The sequence below is a fragment of the Callorhinchus milii genome, unplaced genomic scaffold, assembly GCF_018977255.1.
Source record: "Callorhinchus milii isolate IMCB2004 unplaced genomic scaffold, IMCB_Cmil_1.0 Scaffold14, whole genome shotgun sequence".
Taxonomy (NCBI): domain Eukaryota; kingdom Metazoa; phylum Chordata; class Chondrichthyes; order Chimaeriformes; family Callorhinchidae; genus Callorhinchus; species Callorhinchus milii.
The window spans coordinates 15922801-15950300 of NW_024704755.1; the positions used below are offsets into that span (position 1 = coordinate 15922801).

A 27500-nucleotide genomic window follows, 5' to 3' on the forward strand; every position below is an offset into this window, starting at 1 on the left:
TCTGGCTGCCATACGCCTGCAGTTGAATTAATTTGGGAACACTCACTGTCGAGTTTCACACCTGAAATAACACCCACGAGAGTGAGTACCAGATGCTGACCTGTGCCCATGGAATCGTACCCCAGTGGAAAGAAAAGAGAAATCAAGCGCCTTCAGTAAAAGGGAAGAGGGAAAGTTAGTGAGGAAAAACAGAATGAAAAGGTAGGAGAGGTCAGAGTCCTTTAAAGGTGAGAGTTTGGCTGAGATTCTACCCTCTTATGGGCATATAATACAGTGAACAGGTTGAATAGGCGAGCGTCACTGAGCTAACCGTTGAGAGTGCCTTTCTTTCACTGTGTAACCCAACGCTATTCTCAGTAACAAAGGGAGTTTGCTTCAGATATTTCAGATCAGACATTTCAGACGAGATCTTTAGCTGTACAATGTATCCGGTGTCAAAACAGCAGTCAATTCAATAGCTACATTATCCATTAACTTTTCTATCATCTTGCACAAAAATCCCAATTTGAAATAAAAGTTGTTATAGACTCATAGAATTATACAGCACAGAAGGAGGCCATTCTGCCCATCATGTCTGTGCTGGCTCTTTGGAAAGAGCTATCCAAATCAATCCCACTCCTCCATACTCTCCCCAAGCCCTGCGAACTTATCCTCCCCAAATATATCTATTCACTTTCTCTTTTGAAAGTTGTTATTGAATCGGCTTCCACCACCTTTTCAGGCAATGCATTCCAGATCTGAACAACTCGCTGTATGAAAAAAATTCTCCTCACCTCCCCCTCTGTTTCTTTTAAAAACTATTGTAAATCGGCGTTATTTTTGCACAGTAAATAAATGTAAAATGTATAGCTTAGAGGCAGAGTTTAGAAAGTGTTATGAAGAGAGAGACTGGATAATGGACTAAACAAATGCTTGTTACAGGAGTAGGAACCTGATCGAGCAGCTTTTGTGCACAGTTGGCACATCAATAGCTAATCAGTAGTAATCCACCCTGTATATACCATGGGCTTAATATCCATAGAATAACAATAAAACTGCCTATTAATTCCTGAGTTTGTATGAAATGATTGACATGGCTCTTGACAATGCATTTAGCTGATCTAGTTTCAGCATGGCTCTTTCCTGTACAGAGATGAACAATGAAACCTGAACGAAAAAAAGTTTCAAGCCTCGGTAACATTTTTCATCGCCGGTGAACAGGCTAACTTCATTTTGCCAATTTCTCCCACTCCTATTCTGAAGATTTTCTGAGGGTGTCGGCTCGTGGTTGTGTAACAGTCGTTCTCCAGTTCCTGCTCAATTGGTCATTGTTATTGTGGGAGTTCATACATTGAACATTGCACACTGTTCAACCGTTAGGGTGTGTGGGAAGGAGAGGATCACAGTTAATCCCAACTCTGTCTTCACCAGACATTTATATATATATATATATATGTGTGTGTATTTACTTCAATATAGATTTAGTGTTTAGGATTATTAGTATTATTTTTCTCCCCACTGGCAAATGCCTCTCTGCTCCTGGTCTGGCCCCCTCTTATTGGGGTGTTACTCACGAAACTACCCCATGCAGGCTGATTGCCTGAGAACTGGTACCTTAATAAAAATAATAATAATGCTTGTATTTGATATAGGACTTCTCATGTCATCAAGACATCTCAAAATGCTTCACAGGATATATTGTAAAGTGGTTTTGACTGCGTATTTTGTGAGCGAAATGCAGCAGCCAGTAGCACACAGCAATGTCATCCATCAACCACGGAATAAGTAAGTGAGCAATTTTATTTTAGGAATTATTGGCCAGGACACCGGGAGAGAGAAACTCCCTTTTCTTTTCAATTAGTGGAATTTTTAACATCCATTTGAATAGGCAGACAGGATCTTGGTTTAATATCTCATCTGAAGGACAGCTCCTCCAACAATGCAAAACCCCCAGCTTAGATGATGTGGGACTTAAACCCACAACCTTCTGACTCAGAGGCAAGATTGGGACCACTGAGCCAAGATGAGACACATTGTTCACATGGCAATGAGTGTCAGCAGACCATTTGAGAGGGTATCACACCCTAGCCTGACTGCTACCCACCCAGCTGCCAGCCCCTCTCCCCACACGAACATAAAAGCAGGAGAGGGTGCTGCAGGAGCAAGAATCCTGGCTGCTTAACCTTGGGAAGACGGAGTTCATTTAGCTTCCCAATGCAGTACACAGCAGACAAGAGAAGGCCTTCATCTAAACCAACTAGGCTGCATTCAAACCCATACTGAACTCTGCCTGTCCCCAAACTCAACTGCAGAATGTGGGCTATGTGATCAGGACAAGGACATGACATGTAAAGGCTGCCAAGTGGTGCACAGTTTGGAATGTAAGAGTCAATTGTTTCAAAACTATGCATTTCAGCAATGTTGGAAATTGATAACCATTTAGAAAGACAATCAGACATAAGATGGAAAAATATCTTTGACACGACTTCTAAACTATGTTGCAGAACAATCTGTAAATGAAAATGCACGCGGTTTTATTCTGATATTCAAGCACTTGTTAAGGACAATTCGATATCTTTTATTGGATTGCACACTCGTGCCATTGTCTACCCTGTCCTTGAAGACAACCTAAATAATATAACACAAGATTCAAATAAGAGTAGAGATTGGAAGAATATTTTTCTCTCTAGAACAGTAGGTATGTGGAATAGATCCAGGCAAACGCAGTTCATGACTGGAGCAATAAAGTCAAGCAAAAAATTCTAACAGCTTAGCCACTCCCTCTGTTCAGTGGACTCTGGCCTGCTTCATGTTTCCCGGCCTCCCCACCCTACCATCCGCAGTGGGCCTTCAGCCGCTCTGCCTTCAGCCTTTGGAGCTCAATCACACAGTCCCTTCGACTCGCCCCCTCCCTGTCCAGCACCTTGGAATGTCCTCCCAATGTGAAAGGCACTACACAAATGTAATTTGTTGTTGTTTTCATCATTCCGATGAGACATTAAACCGAGGTCCTGTCTATCTTGTTCAGGTGGGCGCTAAAAATTGCACTACATTGTGAAGAAAAGAAGTGCGTTTCTCCTGGTGTCCTAGCCAACAATCCTCCAGAATAATTGGTAGTCCACTTCATAACTGTTTGTGGGACTTTGCCATGTACAAAATGCATGGCGTGTTTGCTTACAAATATATTTACTGTACTTGAGACTAATTACAGTAAAGCATGGAGTTGTTTCAACATAATGGCTAAATCTTCATAGCAACAAAAGTGAGGTGACAGCCTTGAGATCGCTGTTCAATAAAGATTCCACTGATTTTAAAAAACATTCCTGATTTAGAGCCATTATTTTTGAATAACGCAACACACTCTGGCTGTCTGAATGTTTAGTGTTTTTTTTTAATCTGAGAGAGTATACAGTAATAAACAGGAACCACGTCAACAACAGAGCTGCTCATGAAATAAACCTTTGGTGAAGGACTCCAGGGATCGCAAGTGCTAAAACTAAGAAAATGACATGTGCAGAGAAGCAAACAAGCTTTTCCCTGATGGCCTAGTGGGTAAAGGCACCATCTGATTATACAGTCAGCTACACAAGGTTATGAATTCAAATCCCAATCATTTAAGAAACAGCTTGAATCTAATGCAGGAAGACAGTAAGATGCATACTCCGGAAGAATGAGATAGTCCTCGCTCATCCAAATCTTTCATATTTCATTGCTGTGCACGTACATTGCATATGCCAGGTCACATCATGTGATTCAGTCAGTACTAGTCACGAAAGAATGTCTGCTGGGACCTCTGTTGTTTTCTAACTGCAGTACGATAGCTATTTCTATCTGAAGATAGAAAAACACGGAAGTTTGCTAATGATATCAAATTAAGGGGGTGGTAACTGTTAGGAAGAACACAGCAAACTGCTGGACACAGACAGCTTAAAAATAAACGTAGAACACTCTTTCACATGTCAAAGCGCTTCACCAGATACACTGTAAAGTCGTCTATGAAGCGCTTTGAGACGTCTCGATAACCTGATAAGGTGCTATATCAAATGCAAGGCCAATTATTATTTTTACAGTGGCTGAATTTTGTAAGTAGCTTTGTAGGGAGTGCACTTTGGTACATTTCCAGTATATGAAGCGTGGCAGTGGCTTTACCCACAAGGCCAACATGGGATCTCTTTTTGAATTGATTCTCCCCCTTTCCTAGTTCACGTGGTCTAACTCTGCAGTAAGAGGGTAGGTGGTTACCAAGACCTCTGTGACCGTCGGTCTGAGTTTCCCTCTCCCTTTATCTCCATTATCGGAAGATGTCACTCACTGTCTCTCTTTGCCGCTTTGATGGAGAACAGAGAGGGGTTAGGGGGTGAAAGCTGGCATTCGCTCAGAGATGCCCTGGATTACAGTTCTAACAAGCATTAGAGGGCCAACAAAGAGATTGTTCGAGCACCTAGGCACATCTGACAGCAGGGAGGCAGAAAGGCAAGGCTGGAGCTGGAACCACAATATCTGTGAAGATGGGTTGATAGTCTTCAGGAGGCAACTGCGTGTTCTGTTCCAACATCTCCAGTACTGTTCCACGAACATCTTTGGAGACATCTCCCCTGATATCTAGCAGCACTGAAACATGTTCATCACTGAGAGAGACATGCAAATCATATTTAGCACAGCGAGTCTCTCCCACCACCCAAATCACCCGGCATTCTCCATTGTATATCCTATCTTATTATGTAGTAGTTCGCTGCCTCACCTCCTCATTGTACAGCTGTCCCCGCACCTAATGTCACAGCCCACCCCCCCCATATTGTAAAGCTTCAGAGTTCAAACATTGAGTTACTTTGAAATGAAGGGGTGTTATGTAGGCAAAGTGTGGCTACTGATTTTCACCAACGACATCCGACAAAGTAATAAAATGAATTTTATACTAAAAAATACTAATTTGTTCATATGGATTTGGATGAGGGAGGTATATTAGCCAGGATAGTGAGAGAATTCCCTGCATTTCTTTAAATTAGTGCCATAGGATCTTTAACATCCACGAAAGGTAAATGCAAACTTGTTATTTTACTATTGCATCCAAAAGACAACAATATATTCCAATAATATAACAACATACAGCACTCTCCCAGTACTGCAGCGGAATTGTCAGCCTAGACTGAGAATTCAAATCCTGGAACCGACAACCTGGTGACGCAGAAACAATTCTTGAAAAAACTGGGCTAAATGTTGGTAACTAAAACTATGTTTTTTTGGCGAGCTTGAATCCGCTTTCCAGGACAAATTTGTGTCAAATTGCATTACCAAATGGGGTCCACTAGAGAGTGCTTAAGCCCCATACTGTGGCCAACATGTGGTACCTCTCCTTACAGTACAATCCAGACATTGATCACATGGACAACGAGAGAATACAAATGCAATATGTAATGGACATTTTGTGATGGAATCAAATAATTCTGATCATTTAGGTACCCGGAGAGGGAAGAGGACCAGCAGAGCTCAAAGATTGAATTACCCATCACAGCATCAAACTGTTTTTAAATGTGTCCAGTGTCCTGGCCTCAATCACCTTTCCTGGAAACTATCTCCAGCTATTCATTACCCTCCTGAGAAAGAAAAGCTTCCTGTTTGTGACTGTTCTGAAAATGCCCTTTGCAACTTTAAATCCATGCCCTCTTGTTGTACTGTCTTGCAGTGCTTTCTATAGTATTATTCTGCATTCACTTTTGCAATCCCATATAAATTTCCCCCCTAAGGTTTCCTCTGAAATCTTCTCTCAAGACTGAAGGGCCCAAGCTTGTCTACTTGTTGGTCATAGTTCATTCCTCTAACACTGGGGATCATCCATTTTTGCCCTCCATTGTACTGTACCCATACCTTATATTTGTCTGCAGCCCGACCCCAGCTGCAGCCGGGATGTTAAGCTGCCTGCAGGAGTAAGAAGAACTTACTCTGAACTTCGCTTGTGATTTTGTGAGTTAGGGCGTTTCAATTGCTCTCAGAATCTCTGATTTAAGGAGGTCCATGCTGAAAAGTCCACCAGGATTCCCGTTCCTGATCCCTATCCAGTGACCGGGTCTAGAAAGTATGAATATGGACAGGATCTCTGTGATGATGCTCTCCAGTCAGGTGACTTGTGATACTCATTGTGTGGATAGACATGTGAGTGAGGTATTGGAGTGGATAGTGCTTGCACATGGCACTGTACACCAACAGAATTCAGCAGTTTCCAAATAACCTATATTATTTATAGCCCTCTCAAGATACTGCAGAAATAAACCCAAATGTGTATCTTGCCCACAGCTCTAACTGCAGAGTGCAGCCAACACCACAAATGGCAGATGACTTTGATGGTCGCACATGTTGGTTTGCAGGTTACCTGATATCTGGGTATTTAGTGACCAATCCCGAGACCTCCAAGCCCAGGAGGGAGGTATCCGTCAGTCTGAGAAGCTCGGAGACGGAGGAGATCACACTGGTCAGGTGATCACAATCATCCAAACCCTGTAGGTAGAAGGGGAGGAGTAGTGACCATCTGAGACAAACTGCAACTCTCTCTCCCTTATAATCGGATTTGGTTTAGATAGGCTTAAGCCCGCTGATGGGCGTCTGCGTGCGTCAGCCACCCAGCTGACCAAAAAAAAGAAAATCCCTTATAATTATGTATTTGTGTTGCAAAATCTGTAAAAATAACAAATTGATCAATTGCTTCAATTTACAAAAACTGAAGCCTCCATTGACACACTCGAGAATTACTCTGCTTCAATAATAATAATCCTTGCATTTGATATAGCGCCTTACCACATCTTCGAGACATCTCAAGGCGTTTCACAGAATATACTGTAAATGAACTTGCCGTATATTTTGTGGGCGAAACGCAGCAGCCAATTGCATACAGCAGTGTCCCACAAACAGTCGTGGATTGAGTGACCAATTTATTAATTTTTTTTTGAAGGAACTATTACTCCCAGAAAAGCGATCCACCAATCGACTAATAACCTATTTACTGCTAGGTAAACAGAGGTGTGTGGAGTAAGGAAATTTGCCCAACATTTCGCCTGCTGGGAATTAAACCCAGGTCTCTCGCATGTGAGGCGAGTTCTCTAACCACTGAGCTACAGGAATCCACCCATTAATTAATGCATTTATGTTCCTGAAGCACTGTGGAGAATCTCTGGCCTTGCTGCTCCCTGACTTACCAGCTTATGGAAAATTGCACGCAGTTGCACTGAATCCCGGCTCATTCTTTCTGACACCTTCTCCCGCTCCTCAGGATTCTTACACACCATCTTCTTGAGCATCAGGGTCTGCACATACTCGATGATCAGCAGGCGCAGACCCTCCACCAGCAGGAACTGCCGAAGACACACGGACATTGAAACCAGAAATAGTTCTGTGCCCCGTCGACTACCCCACACACATTCCCACTACTCCTCAGTATCACACCCAAGGGTGAGGTGCTGTTATTTACAGGTGAGCTTAGACTGTGAATGCCTCAGGTTATTTGATCCTGGGGCATCAATGCCAAACCCAATTTGTCCTTTCTATGACTATGACTTCTATGATACTATATCCTATGACTTCTATGATACTACATCCTTCCTGGACACTCAACTGAGTGTCTAGGAAAGATAGAGAGGATATAGTATCCTAGAAGTCACAGAATCATAGAAATGTACAGCACTGAAGGAGACCATTCGATCCATCGAGTCTGCACTGACTCTCACAGCAAGGTGGTCATGCATTCCCACTACCTCACCCTATCGCTTACCTCTACCAGCCTCTATCCTGGCTGACAAGTGGCTGGTAAATTGGGTGATAAAATTAGAATAAACTGCTTTCTCCTCCCTGGCGTTTCGCATTGATGATGTCAGCAACATGGAATGCTTTAAACTAACATATGGAACCCAGTAAGGAACCCAAAAAATCCAATTTCGGAAGCGTTTGATTTCGAAAGGAGCCACTGATTATGAGCCATCCCCTTTAAGAGTAAACACTTCAATACCATTTCCTGCCAGTAGATAGCAGTGGTGCATCACAACAATAATAATAATAATAACGTCAATCAGTAACACAGTTGGTCTGCATAGGGATGGCACCACCTTCACCTTCTTAAAGTGTCTGTATTGTATTTCTATTGAGTGTACTGGCTGGTCTCACCTGGAAGATGGGCTCCCTGATCCGGCTGAAGTAATTGTAATACGTATCCAAGACTGTACAGACACCATCAATAAAATCCGAGCCACCCATCCACAGGCAGGCGAGGAGCTGCAGGAAGAGAGGCTACAGGAACAAACACACACACAGTGAGGTTTAAGATCAAAAACTGTATACAACGCACAACTCACTGTGAACTTTGCATTCTTCAAGATTAGGAATACAGCCAGTGTCAACATGACCATTCCCAGGGTAATAATATAAAAAATAATCTTTGCCTTTTATACACAGCAGTGGAGGCCAATCCTTGACCCGGGGGCTAGAAGTGCCCCTAAGGGTTGTCAAGAGACAATATAGGAGGCAATACAGACTTGGAAGCTCAATCTTAAGGGGGGTGAACGTACAGAGAGATCTGGGTGTTCAAGTAAGCGATTCATTAAAGGTCGCGGGACAGGTAGATAAGGCAGTAAAAAAGGTGTTTGGTGTACTGAGCTTCATTAGTAGGGGCATAGAGTATACGAGCAGAGAGGTTATGGTTAATCTGTTACAAAACACTGGTTAGGCCTCAGCTGGAGTACTGCGTCCAGTTCTGGGCACCTTACTTCAGGAAGAACATTAAGGCACTAGAAAGGGTGCAGAGGAGATTCACGAGAATGATACCAGGAATGGGGAACCTTAGCTATGAGGACAGGCTGGAGAAGTTAGGACTTTTCCCATTAGAGCAGAGAAGCTTACGCGGGGACCTGACAGAGGTCTTCAAGATCATGAAAGGTTTCGACAGGCTGGATAGGGAAAAGCTGTTTCCGCTGGTAGGTGTGTCTGTGACACGTGGTCACAGTCTTAAGATATCTACCAAAAGAAGCAGAGGGGAGGTTAGTAGAAATGTTTTCACTCAGTGAGTTGTTCGAATTTGGAATGATCTGCCTGAAAGGGCAGTGAAGTCCGATTCGATAACAGCTTTTATGAGAGAACTGGATAGGTATCGGGGGAAGACGGGTTTGCAGGGTTATAATAATAATAATATTCCTTGCATTTGATATAGCGCTTTTCACGTCGGGAGGACGTCCCAAAGCGCTTCACAGAACACACTGTAAAGTGAATTGACTGTATATTTGTGGGCGAACGCGGCAGCCAATTGCGCACAGCAATGTCCCACAAACAGTCATAGATTGAAAATGACCAATTTATTATTGTTTTTTGTTTGGTTTTGGAGGGATTATTATTAGGCTCTGTGTGGAGTAAGGAAACTTGCCCAAGGTTTCGCCCTGACCTGACGGGGATTGAACTCAGGTCTCTCGCTTGCAAAGCGAGTGCTCTAACCACTGAGCTACAGGACTCCACATGGGGAGAAAGCTGGTGATTGGGGTTAGTGAAAGTGACTTGCTCTGACTCGATGGGCCGAATGGCCTCCTTCTGTGCCGTAACATTCTATGAATCTATGAAAAGAAGCACCCCCAGCACCTCTCCCCCCACCCACCCACCTTCACACACACACACATGCACTAGTCCAGGTAAATCAGTGTCCAATTAAGCAATGGGTTTCCAGATTTTTCTCGAGTGAATTTTCTTGATCAGTAGCGAATGTGAATACAGCCATGCCCCACAAACAGAGAAGTGATTTGTTTATTTGGGACGTCCTCCTGACGTGAAAGGCGTTATACAAATGTAATCTTGTTGTTGTTATTATCTGAGGGAATACAGACCGGGCCCAGGGAGAAACTCTCAATACAGCGTGGGTTAGATACAGAGTAAAACTTGCTGTACACTGTCTGATGCAGCATTCCTTACCTCTCTGACCTTCTCACTTCCCAATCCACCACCCGGCGCTTCCACTCGACTGGCACCGGCCTTCTGCTCGACCCTCACACCCTCCACCCCACCATCGGAGGTCGCGTTTCAGCAACTCCACCCAAAACGCTGGAACATTCTCCCTCAATCCCGCCACCTTGCCCCCCTCTCTCCCCTCTTTCAAGTGCCACCTGAAAACTTTCCTCTTTGACCGTGCTTACGGCCACCTGCCGTTCTGTGTCATGTGGCACCTTCGGGGATTTGGCATTCCTGAAGACAGATGAGCCTCTGCCAGCACTGGATCAAACAAACATCATTCACTGACATGCAGTTGCTCCTCTGAGCGAGTGACAAACCTGTAGTTCTGACAGCATCCTGTCAATCAGCAGCCGGCAGCCTTTCTTCAGCACCTTGTCTAGGGTGGTCTCAACGTGGGGTAACTTGCCACCGCGCTCCCCGGCCCAGGCCTGACCATAATGATCTTGTAGCCAGTGCACAGACTGTCTGCAACAGAAAGGAGCAGTGTCACTTGCAATAAAGCCCTCTTGGGTTGAACACAGATGGGTGACTCCTGAAAAGGGGAACTACAAAGTTGCAGCAACCTATTGGATACAGATTACAGCTTTCTCCCCATGTGGAGTCCTGTAGCTCAGTGGTTAGAGCCACTTTGCAAGCGAGATTCCAGGCAGAGGGCGAAACCTTGGGCAAGTTTCCTTACTCCACACAGAGCCTAATAATAATCCCTCCAAAACCAAAAACAATAATAAATTGGTCATTTTCCATCTACGACTGTTTGTGAGACATTGCTGTGCACAATTGGCTGCCGCGTTCGCCCACAAATATACAGTCAATTCACTTTACAGTGTGTTCTGTGAAGCGCTTTGGGACGTCCTCCCGACGTTAAAAGCGCTATATCAAATGCAAGTATTATTATTATTATTATTATTATTAAAGCTTCCTCTACACTGTCTGATCCAGCATTCCCACATCAAGTACAGAATGTGTTAGACACAGAGTGAGACACAACTCATCCAGCGCTCCCAGGTCAGGCACAGCTGGCATTCCTAGGAACAGATCTAATCTGGGCAGGCTAACTTGACCCTTGGGTTTGGGGTTCTCCGCATCAGGAGTGAACCATCTGTCTCCTACCTAAAAGCAGAGGATATTATTCTCCCCCAAGATGGAGCTTGTAAACCATGTTCCTAAGTCATTCACTCCTTGATTTTCATCCACTTTTCCCCTGTACAGAATCCCTGACTACAGCTCAGTCCTGTAGCTCAGTGGTTAGAGCACTCGCCTTGCAAGCGAGTGACCTGGATTCGATTCCCAGGTAGGGCGAAACATTGGGCACGTTTCCTTATTCCGCACGCCTCTGTTTACCCAGGAGCAAGTAGGAACCCGGTTGTTAATCAATCGCTTTTCCGGAGTAATAATTCCTTCAAAAAAAATTGGTTAATCAATTTACGACTGTTTGTGCGACGCCGCTGTAAGCAATTGGCTGCCGCGTTTTGCCCACAAAATATATATGGTATATTCAGTGAAGCGCTTTGAGACGTCGCGATGTGATAAGGCATTATAACAAATGCAAGAATTATTATTATTATTACAGCACAGAGAGGGAGTGTAGGAGCTGAGACAGTGAGTTAGCAGATCGTCAAGCCTCCCAACTGAGCCCGATCCCATCCTCATCCGACATCCACTCACGTGATTGGTATCTTTGGCAGAATTTTCTCCACCTCAACGCTGACTGATGGCGACCCTGACTCTGAGATCAGCTGACGCAGAAAATCAGACTCAACCCTGTGACTTTCTGGGTCTGTTTTTCCTCTTAGTTTAATGCTGAAACATTGCGCTTGGTCCTCTGTGCCCTTGCCCTCCCTAGGGTAATTGTAAGCCTCACTTTGCAGGGACAGAAAGCAGCTATTCAGGTAACACTATTTCCCAATCCTCTTTCGAAAGTGCTGGCTCCTGTGCAGCAACCTCCACTGTCACCCTGACTAGATCAACTAAGATCAACAGAGTGAGCAAGAGCTCAAGCTCCGCATGGCTGAGTTCCATACAGTTACAGGGAACCAAATGGGTGTAGACCCATAGCTAGGCTGTTCCTGTACACGCTATAAAGCACCCAACCAAAATACCCGAGTGGTCACAAGGTTCTTACACCTCTGTCTGTACCTGAGGACGATGCAGTTGTTTACGGCAGCCAGCAGGTAAAGTAGGTAATACTGAGATCGGCCAGTCGAGTGTTCCCTCCCGAAGTCTATCACAGCTTCTCGGAACCTAATGTATAAATAAATATAATGATAAAATATGAGGATAAAATATAATCACCAGAGCTTTTTCATAATGCTCTGGGGATTATGCCCTGTTGCCAAATTGAGGATCAATTGTAGAGTCCTGTAATGTATTGGTTAGAGCACTCGCCTCGCCTAGTGAGAGGACCTGGGTTTGATTCCCGGCTGGGTCAAAATGTTAAGAAAGTTTCCTTACACAAGCCTCTGTTTACTTAGCAATAAGTAGGACACAGGTTGTTAGTCAATTGGCAGATTGCTTTCCAGGGGTAACCACACTGAGACGCTACCCTGCCTGAAGGGCGCTATATAAGTACAAGTTGTCGTTGTTAATAACCCCTTAAAAAAAATTCACACAAAAAATATAATTTGGTCACTCAATCCACGACAGTTTGTGGGACATTGCTTTGCACAATTGTCTGCTGCATTTCGCCCAGAAAATATACAGTCAATTCACTGGAATAACCAGTAAAGTAGTCAAGGGAGGCAAACCATTTTTCCTTCATGATCCTTATCATCAAGCTCATATCCTGAAGCTCTGAAAAGTTTCTGTCTAACACCTCACCCCAAAAAAGACAAATGAAGCCAAATATTTCACCAATACCACTTTTAAACATTAAAATATCGAATAATAATCCTTGAATTTAATATAGCATATTTTCACACCATCGAGACATCTCAAGGCGCTTGCCAATGTTTCTTTCAGCCCTGGCTAAGATCAGCTGAGTCAACGCATAGCGAGCAAGGGGAATGCTCTGGCTCTGCATGGCTTATTTCCATAAAATTACTAAACACAGCAAAGTGCAGTGATCGTGTGATTGTAGGCAAACTCGGCGGTTAAATGCACATAACAATGTCCCACAAACAGTCGTGGACTGAGTCATAAAACATTATTTTAAAAAAAGATTATTATCCCCCGGAAAGCTATCCGCCAATCAACTAACAACCAGGTTACACTTACTGCTACAGCCATGAAGTGAATGACCAATTTTATTTGGGAAATTGTTGGCGAAGTCACTGGGAGAATCGCCCTTCTCATTGAACTGTGCCATGGGACAGTTTACTCTTTGTCCAAGTGAACACACAAGCTCAACCTCAGTTTAACATCACGTCTGATAAGGCAGCACTCTGTCAACACTGCAATGGAGAGTCGGGGTAGATAATGAGCTCAAAGTCCTAATAAGGGGCTTGAACCAACCACCTTCTGACTCAGAGGAACAAGTGCTACCAACTGGGCCAGGCTGATACTTAAATACAACTCGTAGAGAATAACACTGGTTATAAACGCAGCTACATCTAATGAAGGCAGCACAAAGCAAGAGTCAACTGGTACAAAGTGTAATGTTTTTCGGCAAATGTACGACACCGATCTTACAGTGAAACCCATTGTCTTTACACCTTGAAGATTTGCTCTCTCGGGCATTACCTGTACAGAAAGGTCTCCAGTTCCTGCAAAGCCATAATCACTACCTGATCTCGCAGGGCAGGGCTGATCTCTGCTGCCACTTGGACATTTTCTTCCAGCATCTGCAAAATAAAGGTCAAAGATAGAGGTCAGCAGAGAGATACACAACCTGCAGAACATGAGCATTGAGAATCGTGAACACACTGCGGAGCCACAGTGAGCTGTAGATCCAGTGTCTGTTCATCTCAAGGTCTAATCACTGGGCTCAATAGACCATGTGAAAAGTCTGGTCTCTGAGATAAAAATAATCCTTGCATTTGATATAGCACCTTATCATGTCATTGAGATGTCTCAAAGCGCTTCACAGTAAAGTGAATTGACTGTATGTTTTGTGGGCGAAACGCGGCAGCCAATTGTGCACAGCAGCGTCCCACAAACTGTCGTGGATTAAGTGACCAAATCATTTTAATTTTTTTTAAATGATTATTACCCCCAGAAAATGATCCACCAATCAACTAACAACCAGGTTCTACTTACTGCTAGGTAAACAGGGGCATGTGGAGTAAGGAAACTTGTCTAAGGTTTCACCCTGCCCGGGAATCAAACCTGCTCTAACTAATACGCTACAAGATATGATGTCTGACTGGGGAATTCGCCTCTTCTTGATGAAAGCGTTTCTAGATTTCTCTTGCCATGCCTGACCTGGGAGTGGGCTGAATGGAACAATGCAGTGGGATCTTTACACTATACTTAATCCATGCTGTACATGGGACACTGTACCATAGAATCATAGAATTATACATCACAGAAGGAGGCCATTCGGCCCATCGTGTATGTGACAGCTCTTTGAAAAGAGCTTCCAAATCAATCCCACTCTCCCGAATTCTCCCCATAGCCCTGCAAACTTGTCCTCCCCAAATAATTATCTACTTTTCCCTTAAAAGTTGTTATCGAATCAGCTTCCTCCACCTTTCAGGTAATGCATTCCGGATCCCAGCAACTCGCTGTGTGAAAAAATATCTCCTCACCTCCCATTTCTTTTAACAACTATTTTAAATCAGTGTCCTCGAATTACCGACCCACCCACCAGTGGGAATAGTTTCTCCTTGTTCACCCTATCAAATCCGCTCATAATTTTGAAAACTTCTATTAAGTCTCCTCTTAACCTTCTCTGCTCCAAGGAGAATAATCCCGGCTTCTCGAGCCTCTCCTGATAATTGAAGTCTCTCATTCCTGGTACCATCCTGGTCAATCTCCTTTGCACCCTCTCCAATGCCTTGACATCCTTCCTAAAGTGTGGGGCCCAGAACTGAACACAGTCTCTCGCTGAGGCCTCACCAGGGTTTTACATAAAGGTGCATCATAACTTCCTGACTTTTGTATTCTATGCCCCTATTTAAAAGTCTAGTATCCCGTATGCCTTTTTAAAAGCTTTATCCACTTGTCCTGCCACCTTCAAAGATTTACTTATATGTACCCACAGGTCTCTCTTTTACATCACCCCCTTCCAATGTTACCTGTGTGACTATCACTGGCAGGCTGGAGTGGAAATAACCCTCGTGATCAGACTCAGGCTCCTCATCTCTGTACCAGTCATTCACCTCGGCATCCAGCGCTTTCTGCATCCAGTCTGACACCGAGACCTGGAGAAGAGGAAACAACTCAATGACTCTTCACTGCACCTGAATCCTAGCCAAGAGACCAGGAAGCTATCCTCAATAGCTGGTCAAATTCCTGAAAGTTTCCTCATTATCTTGAATATTCTGCCTCCCATTGTTCGTCACTTGCTCTGGAAAGTAGATTTCAGGAGCCAGGATAACATAAGAATTTTGGAACAAGAGGAGGCCATTCAGCCCATCGAGTGCACTCCCCCATCAAACACTCCCAACACTGCCACCCCCCCATAATCCCATCTCATTGAATTCCCTCCAAGCCACTAATAAATCAGCTCCCAAGTATCGAACTGCCTCTTTCTTGAATCCTCAATCGTCTCATCTAAGCTTTTCTTGTGTAGTTTTAGCATTCAAAATTAAGCAATAAAGATTGTGGAATGAAGATAAGAACAATAATCCTCACATTTGAGGCTCCTCGCCATTCATGTTATGAGGATGTCTCAAAGCCCTTCACTCGGTTCACTGTAAAATATAATGACTGTATTTTGTAGGTAAATGTGGCAGACATTTTGCGCACAGCAATGTCCCATGACATGAGACATTAGCCACAGTGACCGGGGATTGTCAATGGCTTGTAGTCTGCACCCTGGGGCCTATTCCATTATAGAGTCCATCAGCACCAGTCACCATAGCTGTTTGATGTCCTGTCATTGTTTCATGATTCCCACACAGAAAACACAAAGTTTCATCCCAATATCCTGCCGACTGTCAGCTGCAAACAGGAATGGGATTTCCTGCAAGAACTCATTAAAAGGAGAACATCCTCCGTGACACTTGTGGAAGCAGCCGGGAATGGGAGTGTGATGTTGACAGTGCGATGTTGACGGTGAGGTTGCTCGGGCCTGGGTAATGTCAGAGGGTAAATGGCAATTCCTGGAACAGCTGCTCTGGGAAGCTACTGGAACCTGGGAGGCAGCACTCAGGCAATGGACACCTTTCATTACCTTCACTGTGGCCATTACTCATTTGCGAGACTAGACACCTCCTCCCACCCCCCAGCTCAGCGTCAGGCTCCCCCACTGTGTTCTCCGAGACGCATGAAGGGCATTATATAAAGGCATTATATAAAGTTGTCGTAGACGTTTCACCCACAAAATATACAGTCAATTAACTTTTCAGTATTTTCTGTGAAGCACTTTGAGACGTCTCAAAGACGTGATAAGGCACTACATTAAATGCAAGGAGTATTATTACTATAAATTACATTTGTATAGCGCCTTTCACAGCAGGAGGACAAACCCAAGGCTGCACAGTGCGGCACAGCTATCCACCAAAACAGAGGAAATGAACAAAGTTGAAATGATAATGCCAATAATTTGTTTCGTCTTAGCACCCAACTAATTAGTTAAGAGGAAACCTCGCTGGAGCTAACACATGTGGCTGTACCCGCAGGGCGTTGACATATTTGTTCTGAAGTTGCTCCTGTGCATCTTGAGAGATCAGAGGAACCAGGGCACTGACGTCAACATCAGGGCACAGATCAGGGTGAGCCATCATTTCTGGGCTGCCAGGGAAGAGGAAAGAAAACAGGAAGTGGGGAATATGATAACAGAAAAACAGGAACAACATCAGATGAGATTAGCAATCCCAGACAATTACAAGACGTATTTTTAGCAACGATTTGTTTTGAGGTGTGGCCCCTTCCCCTCCTATCTGTCTTCCTGCCACATTCCGAGGTTTCTAGCGGTCACCAATAACATTGTGAAAGAGAGAGGCTCGATTTAGCTGCACTTCTGAAAGAAGCGCACAGGATATCCCCCTCTCTGCCCCCGGAAATATTCCTTGCCTCTTCTGAGTCTTTGCTCAAGGTATCCATACAACCATAGAAATTTACAGCACGTAAGGCAGCCAATCAGCCCACAGTGCCTTTGCCTCTGAAAAAAGCAATCTGTTTCAGTCTCTTCCTCCTACCTCTTCCCCACAATCGGTTATATTTCTCCTTTTCTGTCCCTGGGTCAATTTAGGTAACAAGATCTATTCTGCGGCACATGAAAACCGTATGTAAACTTAGCCAGATAATGCGCCATGTGTAAACATATTGTATAAAAGGATTGCTTGTTAACTGTACAAATAAAAGCACCTTTAATTCTTCTAGAATCATAGTGTGTTGCAGCACAGAGGAGGTCATTGGGCCTGTCACACCTATCCCAGCTCCCTGTAAGAGCCATTTGTTTGGCCCCCATCTCCTTGCCTTTTCCCCCAAACCTATTCATAATTTTCCTTTTCATATATTGATTTTATTCCCTTTATAAAAGCTATTAACAGGTCCTGCTTCAACCACTGCTTGTTGCGAGGCATTCTACATCCTAATAACAATTTGTTATATTAAAAAAACTCTCCCCTATACACATGCACGTGGCGCATTATAGATTGTCAAAACACAAGATTTTATCCTGTCCTGTCTGAGCCTGATCACTTCATGTGGACACTTTGCTGGTTTTATTATTTCCTCTCAGCAAAAATGTCTTGAGACATGTGGATGAAAGGTTTGCATCACTGCTCTTTCCTCTTGTTGTCTGCTGTAATGTTGCCAGCAGTCCTCCCGCCATAGCTTTGCTTGTTTTTTTAATTGAGGCGAGGGACAGAATCCAGGGCTTTTGTGGCCAAATCTTTTTGTCTAGGATCTCTCCCACAATGTTCACTGCTCCCAGTAACTACTAAATGGTTATGTAAGAATCTCCTTTCATGGAAGGGATTCGAGCAATCATGTTAATGACTGGGTCTCACAACCTAAGGGTCTTGTTGTGTTTGTCCCTTCATCTGCTCATTCTACCATCAGTCCCTGAACAATTACTGAACCAACAAGTCCATATAGTAATAATAATAATAATCCTTGCATTTGATATAGCGCTTTTCACGTCTTCTAGACGTCTCAAAGTGCTTCACAGAATAGACTATGAAGTGAATTGACTATATTTGTGGGCGAAATGCGGCAGCCAATTGCACAAAGCTGAGTCCCACAAACAGTCACGGATTGAGTGACCAAATTATAATAATTTTGAAGGGATTATTATCCCTGGAAAGCAATCCGCCAATCAACTAACAAGTGAGTTCCTACTTACTGCTAGATAAACAGATGCGTGTGGAATAAGGAAACTTGCCCAAGATTTCATCACGCCCGGGAATCAAACCCAGGTCTCTCGCTTGCGAGGACGAGTGTTCTAACCACTGAGCTACAGAACACTGCACTGAGCTACAATGAATCTACGCACCTTTTACCCAATAAAAAGCGCTGTGCAAAATCTAAATTGTTTGCAAAGGAGAGGGAATAATAGAAATAAGCCTTATGTATTTCACTGGTTAAAGTCCATCAAGACCTGTCATACTCCTGTTCTTATGATGCACTGTTTCCATTGGGATCTGATGTACCCACCCATCGATGACCTCTCACTTCTGACCTGTGGTAGACATGGAGGATCCAGTTCAGCACAGTGTAAATCTCGTTTTTCTCCAGGTCCCAGGAAATTATATCCTGCAGGTGTCCTGACAGGCACTTGTGGTGAAGCATCACATAGGTTTGAAGAATATTGTAGTGCGGCGGACAGCACTGCACCATCAAGTCCTTCACTATCTTCAAGTCATTGAGGATATTGTTCTGCAGGGCCCCAAGATGATTAGCCAGTCCAGGTCCTTTGGTATCAGTCTGCCGAGCTCGGAATTGTGCAGCCGTCGAACGCTCAAGAACATGGAACACTTTCCTCCTCAGATTTTTAGGCCTCCCTAAAGGAAGAAACTTGTGTTGGCTTTGACCTTCGAGAATAATCTGGTCGATTCTCTCTTCCCGCTCAATGATACGGATGGCGGAGACAAACAGGGCAGGGTCCTGCTTGACCAGAGTCAGCCCACAGGTTATGACGTCCCAGAGTTCTTTGGCAAGTTCTTCATTCAGCTGCCCAACTCCGCTGAAGTAAGACAAGACTACCTGCTCGCCTTCGCTGTTGTGCTGGCCGGCGCGGTTCAGCTGGTACAGTATGCTGTCCCGCCAGCACTCCAGCTCCATCAGCTTTGTGTGGGCCTCCAGGAGCCTCCGCTGCTCGATCAGCTGATGTGTTTCCATGACCACCTCGGGTACTGCAATCAAAGAGGCAAGTTCAATCTTCACGCAAATTTCAATTTGTTTTAAAAGCTGTTAGGTGCCTTTTGCCAATCGACAGCTTCTATGTGGGTCATTTTGGATGGATGTGAAAGTATTTGAATCAAACTGGGCTATTCTCAACACAACAGTCAAAGTCAAGCAATTGGGTTGGGTAGAGGGGGAGAGGAGGGAAACTTCCAAGGGTCTTGCTTCCATCACTCGAGCCAGGGAATTCTTCCCACTCAGCTCCTACTAACCCTGTTAGCTTAAATTCTAATGGGTAGGCTGGTCCTAGCTGAAGTACCAGTGGGAATCTTGGCAGTGTTCACAATGTCAAATTACACTGTTTGGGTTGGTTAAAATCCAGCTGTACCCCAACACATACTGTGAGGCCCCAAACTTCAGCTCTCGTCAACCTATGCTTAATACTTTCCAGTGAGGTGAGCAGGGGTGTAACCTTCCGGGAGAGGACACATTCCATTCCATTCCAGACACAGTGATATTTCAGAATTTCAATCTAGTTTTGGATTACTTTTAAACATGCTTACGGGTTTCTACATGTGTCAGATACCCGCTGACCAAAACAAAATCTTGATTTATTTAATTTTTCTTTTCAACTTTTCAATCTTATTATTTTCACGCTGCTTGTATACAATGTTCCACTTATTGATTAGGATGTTGCCAGCTTGGCTTAGCCGATAGCGCTCTTTCCTCTGGGTCAGAGGTGATGTTCAGTACTGGATGAGTGCTGCATTGTTCAGAGTTGTCTGTTTTGTTCAGATGGAGGTTATGATCGATTGGCACTATTCAGAGTGAAAGAATATCCCCCAGTGTCCTGGCCAACAATCCCCAAAATAAAATTGGCCCTTCACTTCATGCTGTTTGTGGGACATTGCTCTGTGCCTACAAATATATTTGAATGGACTTGAAAAGCAATTTAAGATGTTTCAACATTATAGGCGCTAATTCAAATGTACAGATTATTATTGTTTACATTAATGCTCCTTCACCACAAACAGCTGGAAGGTGAGATGTGTTGAGTTCTGTAAATTCTTGGCGTTTGATTTATAGGAAGCTTTTTTTAAAAAAAAATAGCAAATCCTAAACAAAAAAAACACTGCATTTTTGTTAATTTAATGAAGGTGCTCCAGTTACAAACACAATGACTTGTCTAGGTTCAGAGGGAAGACAAATTGCTCCCATGGAATATTTGTTTGCTCACTCTGAACAGGAAGGGCAGTAGACAGCACAAAGGAAACATACAATTGCCAGGCCACACACTGCCTTTTAGACGGTCAGTGCTGTCAACACTCACAGTTCAAAAATCAGATGGCAGGCCAAAAGAAATGGAAAGAATTGGCGGAGATGTCATGAGGTTTAATTGAAACTGAGAGAAAAGGAGAAAATTTGAGGAGAGGAACCAAGACTAACAACTGAGAAAAAGTTAACCTTGACTTTTTGTTAAAAATAAAGACTTATTTGCTAATTGCTTGGTTTTGAAGTGACAGGGAACTGGAGGCCTCAGCTGCCTCCAACCACTGAATGCTCTCTCTCAGGGAAAGACGCTTTATACTGAATAATAATAATAATAATAATCCTTGCATTTGATATAGCGCTTTTCATGTCAGGAGGACATCCCAAAGCGCTTCACAGAACACACTGTAAAGTGAATTGACTGTATATTTGCGGGCGAACGCGGCAGCCAATTGCGTACAGCAATGTCCCACAAACAGTCGTAGATTGAAAATGACCAATTTATTATTGTTTTTGGTTTTTGGAGGGATTATTATTAGGCGTGTGGAGTAAGGAAACTTGCCCAAGGTTTGCCCTCTGCCTGGAAGCAAAGAATGAAAAGAAGGAAACAGGAGGCTACTCAAAGCAAAAACGAAAGTGGTGATGGGAATAGTGAATCAATCACTCTTTACTCTGGTTACTCAATTACTCTCATTCATTCATTCTTCACCATCCCCACGCAACTCTCTCCCATCTCTCACACACACAATAGCACTATAGGCATGTTATCTAACCAGAGATTAGAGTTCCTTGAATTGGCTGGAAAGCAGATGAAGGGGAGTTTGTAAAGTGATTGCCCCCGGTCTTACCTGCCAATACTTGCTGTAGATTGTGCACTGCTGTAGCCAGCTGGACATGCTCAGAAACCAGGCTGCTCAGCTGTCGCAGGCTCTGAAAGCTGTTGAGTTTACTCTGCCAGTCCTCACGAACCTCGACCAGGGTCTCGCAAACATTGCCAATGTCATCGAGAGAAGCCCTTAAATGCCTGATCCCAATCCCGACCCCTTCCAAGTACGAATGCACAGCGGACTGTACAGACAGAGCAGAACACACTTCAAGAAAAACAGCGAGAATGAGTCTGTTACATCTGGAAACTTACCACATGGTTGACCAGACAACAAACCACCGACAACAAATGTTAATTTTCTCTCCTCTAATTTTCTTCCCCTCCTCTCCTGAATCCCCAAATTCCTCCATCCTCTTAGCCATACGTCTTAAAAATTAAGATTGTGCAGAAATTTGAAAAACTCTAAAATTAAATCTTAATTTGGAAACCGATTTTGTTCCAAGAACTGCAGAAGTGCAGCTTCCAGTTAAATTTTGAGTGAAAGGATGTTTCCAAAATTCTGCACGGTTGCATATTTTAAGGCAATAATCCTAAAGCTAAGACTGTGATGGACCAGAAGGTATTGATGATCCCCCACTTGCTATTTGGCACCTCGCCCACACATCTGATCTTCCCACAGTGAGTATCAGCAGCCTATGTTACCATGGAGAGTGGATAGGGATCACAGTCAAGCCTAACCTTGTCCTGACCCAACATCTATCTACTTCTCAGCCATGAGGAATATACAGTACTTGCCTTTAATCTGGTCTGAATCGAGGATGTTCTCTGGGATTCCCTCTTACGATACTGGCTCAGTCGCTCCAGCTGATCTGGGTGGTAAAACATTCCTGAGGCCCATTTTAATGCCGCTCCTCGGGCCAACTTCTCCGCCTTCTCAAACTCCGGCCATGGGGCATCTGTAAGAACACGGCACACAGAGGAGGGATGTGGGTGCTCACAGTACTTTGGCTGGACTGGAATCCCTGAGATCCATCACACTCAGAACCTCTTCTGTGACCTTTCAACTTGCACCTTCGGTGGCACAGCAGACACCATGGCAATTCAGATTACTTCTGTGCAGTAATTTCTGTTTCCGTTTAGTGTTTGGATTCTGTTTGTAGTCTGACACATTGATGAAAATATATTACAGTTTTCCCAAGCATCTCTGCTGAGCTCCATTCACAAATTCAATAAACTTATTAGTTTATTGGTCCTTTAATCCACTCATAAATTCCTTGGCAGTAAGTAACATCAAGAGCTATCAAATGGGGAGTGAGCACCAGCACAGACTCGATGGGCCAGATGGCCTCCTTTGTGTTATAATTTCCACAAATCTATATTGCGGATCATGCCTTTGCAAAACTCATGGAGGAGTTTTGAAATCTCATCCAACAAATGATAAAGCCAATTGAAGAAAGAAGCAAGATTTGTGAGAGGGAAAAATGTTAACCCGTTTTTTTTAAAAATAGTACAGTGAAAACTCACTTTAAGGTCACCACACTAACGTGATCAGTTTTATAGCGTTTCTCATTTTGACTACAAAATACACGTCCACAACACTTTACAGTAATTCCTGTGAAGGGTTTTGATGATGTGATAAGATGCTATGTCAAATGCAAGATTATTACTACTTCAACAATTACTATTATGTGTTACAGTAATATAAACTCGTTTGTGAGGTCAAAATGGCTCAGACCATTTGCTAACCTTATTAGTGAGTATACCTTTAACTTTCATTTTCATGTCTGCAATGTGCATTTGGCAGAAGCTGACTGCGCAGGTGACGTTTAACAAGTTAGTTCGCACTCTGTCACGAGTACATGCCGGGCCTCAACTGTGCAACTCTATTCCTCCCAGTTGCAACTCTACCAACAGAGAGACTCAGGATTCCATCACAGTCCTTTCAGTCTGGGTTTTTAGCCAATGCAGTCTGTTTGAAATAGGGGCTATCTGGTGATGGGTCAGCTGAGAATGATGGAATAGGTTGCAACTCCGCAGTCAACGGGAGTGATCTGTGGAGAGCTCGGGAAACACAGTTGCCAAATAGCCAGTGATGGAAGATTGCTACAGAGGACCTTATAAAGGAGCTGTGGCAGTTTCCTAAGTCTAAAAGAATCAAAGTGAAAATTATACGTAGTAGTTGGGTTCCTGTTTCCCTGCCTCCAATTTTTGTACTGTACTCCTGAATCAAGATTGAATTTAACAATTGTCCTTGATTTTAACACTCTAAAATGCTAAGTCTGAACCCAGGTGGAATCCCCACTCCCCCCCCCCATGCAGCATACAGACATTTTCCACAGGGATTATTAGATATGGTGATCGGCAGTACGCACTCTGCCATCTCCCTCCTTCCCGAGTTCAGAGTCCTTGAGTTCAATTTAGTATCTCTTCTGACACTCAGGCAGCAAACAGCTAACTCAGCAGAGAACAAGATCAAACCAGAGACCTTAACTGAATACTTCTATCAAATGAATAAAAGTGTGGAGTCCCGTAGTGTGGTGATTAGCGTGCTCGCCTCACAAACCAGAGGACCCGGGTTCGATTCCGAGACAAGGCACAACCTTAGGCACGTTTCCTTATTCCACACGCCTCTGTCTAATTAGCATTAAGTAGAAACACGAGTCGATTGGTGGATCATTTTGCGGAGGTAAAAAAAAAATTCAAAAAAATGTAAATATTTGGTCACTCAATGCATTCATGGTTGTGGGTCACCGCTGTGCGCAATTGCCTGCCGCGTTTCGCCCACAAATTAAATACTCAATCCACTTTAAAATATATTTTATGAAGCACTTTATGACGTCGCAACAATGTGATGCTATATCAAACACAGGGATTAGTACGATTATTATTAAATCTAAAGCCATCTAATATCTACACTGAGTATTTACTTCCAGCAGCAGACAATTTTCCAATGATTTGCACTGTGCCAGGATTCCAGCCCAAACACCACCAGCATCGCTGGGTTGATTGCAGACCACGATAAACACGTACAGCAAAGTGTCAGCGGTCAGCCCGAGACAGACTCCAGACTGCAACAATGTCAGGTGATTTTTTTTCAATGATTCCCCAACGTATCACAGCAAAGCACAGAGCAAAATGTGGATGAAAGAATGACCATTACAAGATTATGAAAATGTGGAACAGAATATTCTTATTAAATGTGTTCCCGTAACTGACTGAAACATTGTTACGCGTTGGAGAATGGACTGCATGGCTGGGCCTTTACAGTGCCTGTACAAACTCCTTTTTCTCATGTAAAGATAACATTACGGTGGTGGGGGGTGGGGGGGGTGGGTGGTGTTGGGGGTGTTGTGTGGGGAGTTATTCAAGTTTTAAAACCTTTCATCCAAAGGGCAATGCTAAAACAGAGGGATTCAAAGGTCAGTGGTGAGGCCACAGCAGCACATCAAAGGAAATGGCTAGTTTTCTATCCACCTTCAAAGAGATTCATTTTGTGCCTTTGAAAATTATTGAAGAATTTTAAGGAGAGGTGCTATTGCTTTGCAAGTGAGAGACCTGAGTTCAATTCCCGGCAGAGGGCGAAACCTTGGGCAAGTTTCCTTACTCCACACAGAGCCTAATAATGATCCCTCCAAAAAAAAACAATAATAAATTGGTCATTTTCAATCTACGACTGTTTGTGGGACATTGCTGTGCGCAATTGGCTGCCGCGTTCGCCCACAAATATACAGTCAATTCACTTTACAGTATATTCTGTGAAGCGCTTTGGGACGTCCTCCCGACGTGAAAAACGCTATATCAAATGCAAGGATTTTTATTATTATTATTGGAATGGGCTGTTCACCTCCAGAGCGGAGGTGGTGCAGTGAATTTTGATACCAACAAAGGAATGAGACGGAGAAGAGGAAGAAAGTTAGGTTGGAGGATTTGAAGGTTAGAAGGAACAAGTATAGAAAATTCTGAGAAACAGTAACCATACCAGCGAGCATTAATGAGCCTCAAAGAAATAAGATTGCAGAGAGAGCAAGAGAGAGAGAGTTTGGAGCCAGAGGTGAGGGAAGGATCACTGCCACCCTTACAGTGTGAGGGGATTCCATAGCACAATAGCAACGCACACCACACACACGAGAACAGTTTGCATTTATACAGTATGCTTCACACAGGATAGCATCTCCAACAGAGGTGGAGCCTGTTATGGAGCTGGTGGAGGGTTGGTGGTGGCAGAGGGAGAAGGTCTTCAGGCTTGATCTAAAAAAGGGGAAGGAGAAGGCAAGGTGGAGGGATTGAGGGAGAGAGTTCCAAAGTTTGGAGTAAGCAGGTTGGAGAAATAGGGAGCTGCCAGAGTATGAGGGATTTGTAGACGAATGGAGGATCCTCAATCTCACACCCAAACACACGCTTACGCAAAGAGCATGTATAAAGTCACACCCACAAAACTCTGTAGCTTCCATTTCTAACAGCTGATCCTTTCATATTCATAACCAGTCCGACTGGCACATCTGAGCGGGGTTAGAGGTCACCACATCTCCCATTAGAAACAACAGTGATGAGAAAAGGACCCTCCCGCACAATCAGCTTGATGGGTCCCATGAATTTTCTTTATTCACGCTTTCACTGGTACAAGTTCAATTTACGCACCTCTTACGCAGCGTCGAGTTTTATTTATTGTGGACACACATCACAGTAACAATGGAATCAATAATTGATTACCCTCCACTGCACGCTCTGTCTATGTTTATATCAACTGCCCCAAGTCAATACCAGCTATAATGGTGAATTTTACCTTTAAAATGTGTTTTTATAAAAACGTGTCAATTTGCAGGACACAAAATATAAACTTTTTCATTCATTTTTCTTATAACAAACCTCACAATTGAACAAATCCTGTTTTCTTTTCCACCCAGAATTATTTTGGGGGTGAAATCAATTTACTGTTCTTCAGTCCCTGATGATTGCTCCTCAGAGATGCTGAAAGAAAGTGTAATTCCTGCACATCCCACCATCCGTTTTCAGTCACCATGCCTCTGCTTTTCAGGTGCAAACCCTGGACTGTACAGCCCCCTCGGGATGTCCTCACGACATGAAAGGAACTGTAAAATTGTATTGTACTGCTCTCTGGAACGACCTCCCAAATGCCCCCAACCAGCCCCCGCCCCCACCATCTCCTCCTAAAATCACCCTGTAATCCGTTGTCGATACATTCCAAAGCACTTCACAGGATATACTGTAAAGTGGATGGACTGTGTCTTTTGAGGGTGAAACGCAGCCACTAGTTTTGTGCACAGTAATGTCCCACGACCAATTTGATTTGGGATATTGTTGGCCAGAACATCGGGAGAAACTCCCTTCTCTCTTCGAATACTGTCATAGGATTTTTAACAACCTACAGACAGGACCTCAATTTCATGTCTCATCCGAAGGATGGCACCTCTGACAATGCAACGCATTGCATTGCACGGCATTGGAGCATCAGTTTAGACTATGTGATTCCAAGTCCCGACTTGGGGCTTGAACCCACAACCTTCTGACTCAGAAGCCAGAGCGATACCATTACACCAGGCTGTTCATGGGACATTACTGTGCACAAATGGGCTATTGCATTTGCCTACAAAATACACTATACTTTATAGTAAATCCTGCAAAGGCCATTGAGAGATGTCCTCCTGATGTCAAATGTGCTATAACAAATGTGAGGATGATTATTGCTATAAGTGTACATAGTTTTGATGCTGGTTCACTGAGGACTAGATACGATTTGAAATATTTATCCGAAAACTGGCTCAGTCCGGAACTCGTCAAAAATTGGAGGAAGACCAGAGATCGGAAGACCGGAGAATCCTGGAAGAAGATTCTCCTCCGCCCTGGAGATGACATGAAAATCCTCCCACCTTCACCTAAAACATTCTCAAGAGTCCAGTGAAAAATGGATCGTGGGTTTCTCAAAAGAGAACTCAAGAATCTGTATCAAAGAAACTGTTACTCACCCACATGTGGGATTTGTTTATGTTTTCTGTGCTTCCTGAGGAAGACTTGCAATTCTGCACTCTCAGAGTGACCAAAAAGT

The 27500-nt window shown here is 43.7% G+C and overlaps 1 protein-coding gene across 1 annotated transcript in view; it reads right to left on the minus strand.

Moving 5' to 3' along the window:
- Positions 1–4001: 4001 nt before the first annotated feature.
- exoc3l1 (exocyst complex component 3-like 1) overlaps positions 4002–27500 on the minus strand; it is a 24567-nt gene continuing 1068 nt past the window's right edge. Inside the window, exons 2-14 of the mRNA XM_042340424.1 lie at positions 22232–22392; positions 21459–21678; positions 18680–19352; positions 16668–16785; positions 15126–15251; positions 13630–13730; positions 12088–12192; positions 11617–11811; positions 10269–10416; positions 8128–8250; positions 7167–7322; positions 6347–6471; positions 4002–4607 (exon numbers count right to left, since the gene is read on the minus strand). Coding sequence (XP_042196358.1) covers positions 4421–4607; positions 6347–6471; positions 7167–7322; positions 8128–8250; positions 10269–10416; positions 11617–11811; positions 12088–12192; positions 13630–13730; positions 15126–15251; positions 16668–16785; positions 18680–19352; positions 21459–21678; positions 22232–22392 — 2438 coding nt within the window. The 3' untranslated portion in view covers positions 4002–4420. The remainder of the gene's footprint in view (positions 4608–6346; positions 6472–7166; positions 7323–8127; positions 8251–10268; positions 10417–11616; positions 11812–12087; positions 12193–13629; positions 13731–15125; positions 15252–16667; positions 16786–18679; positions 19353–21458; positions 21679–22231; positions 22393–27500) is intronic.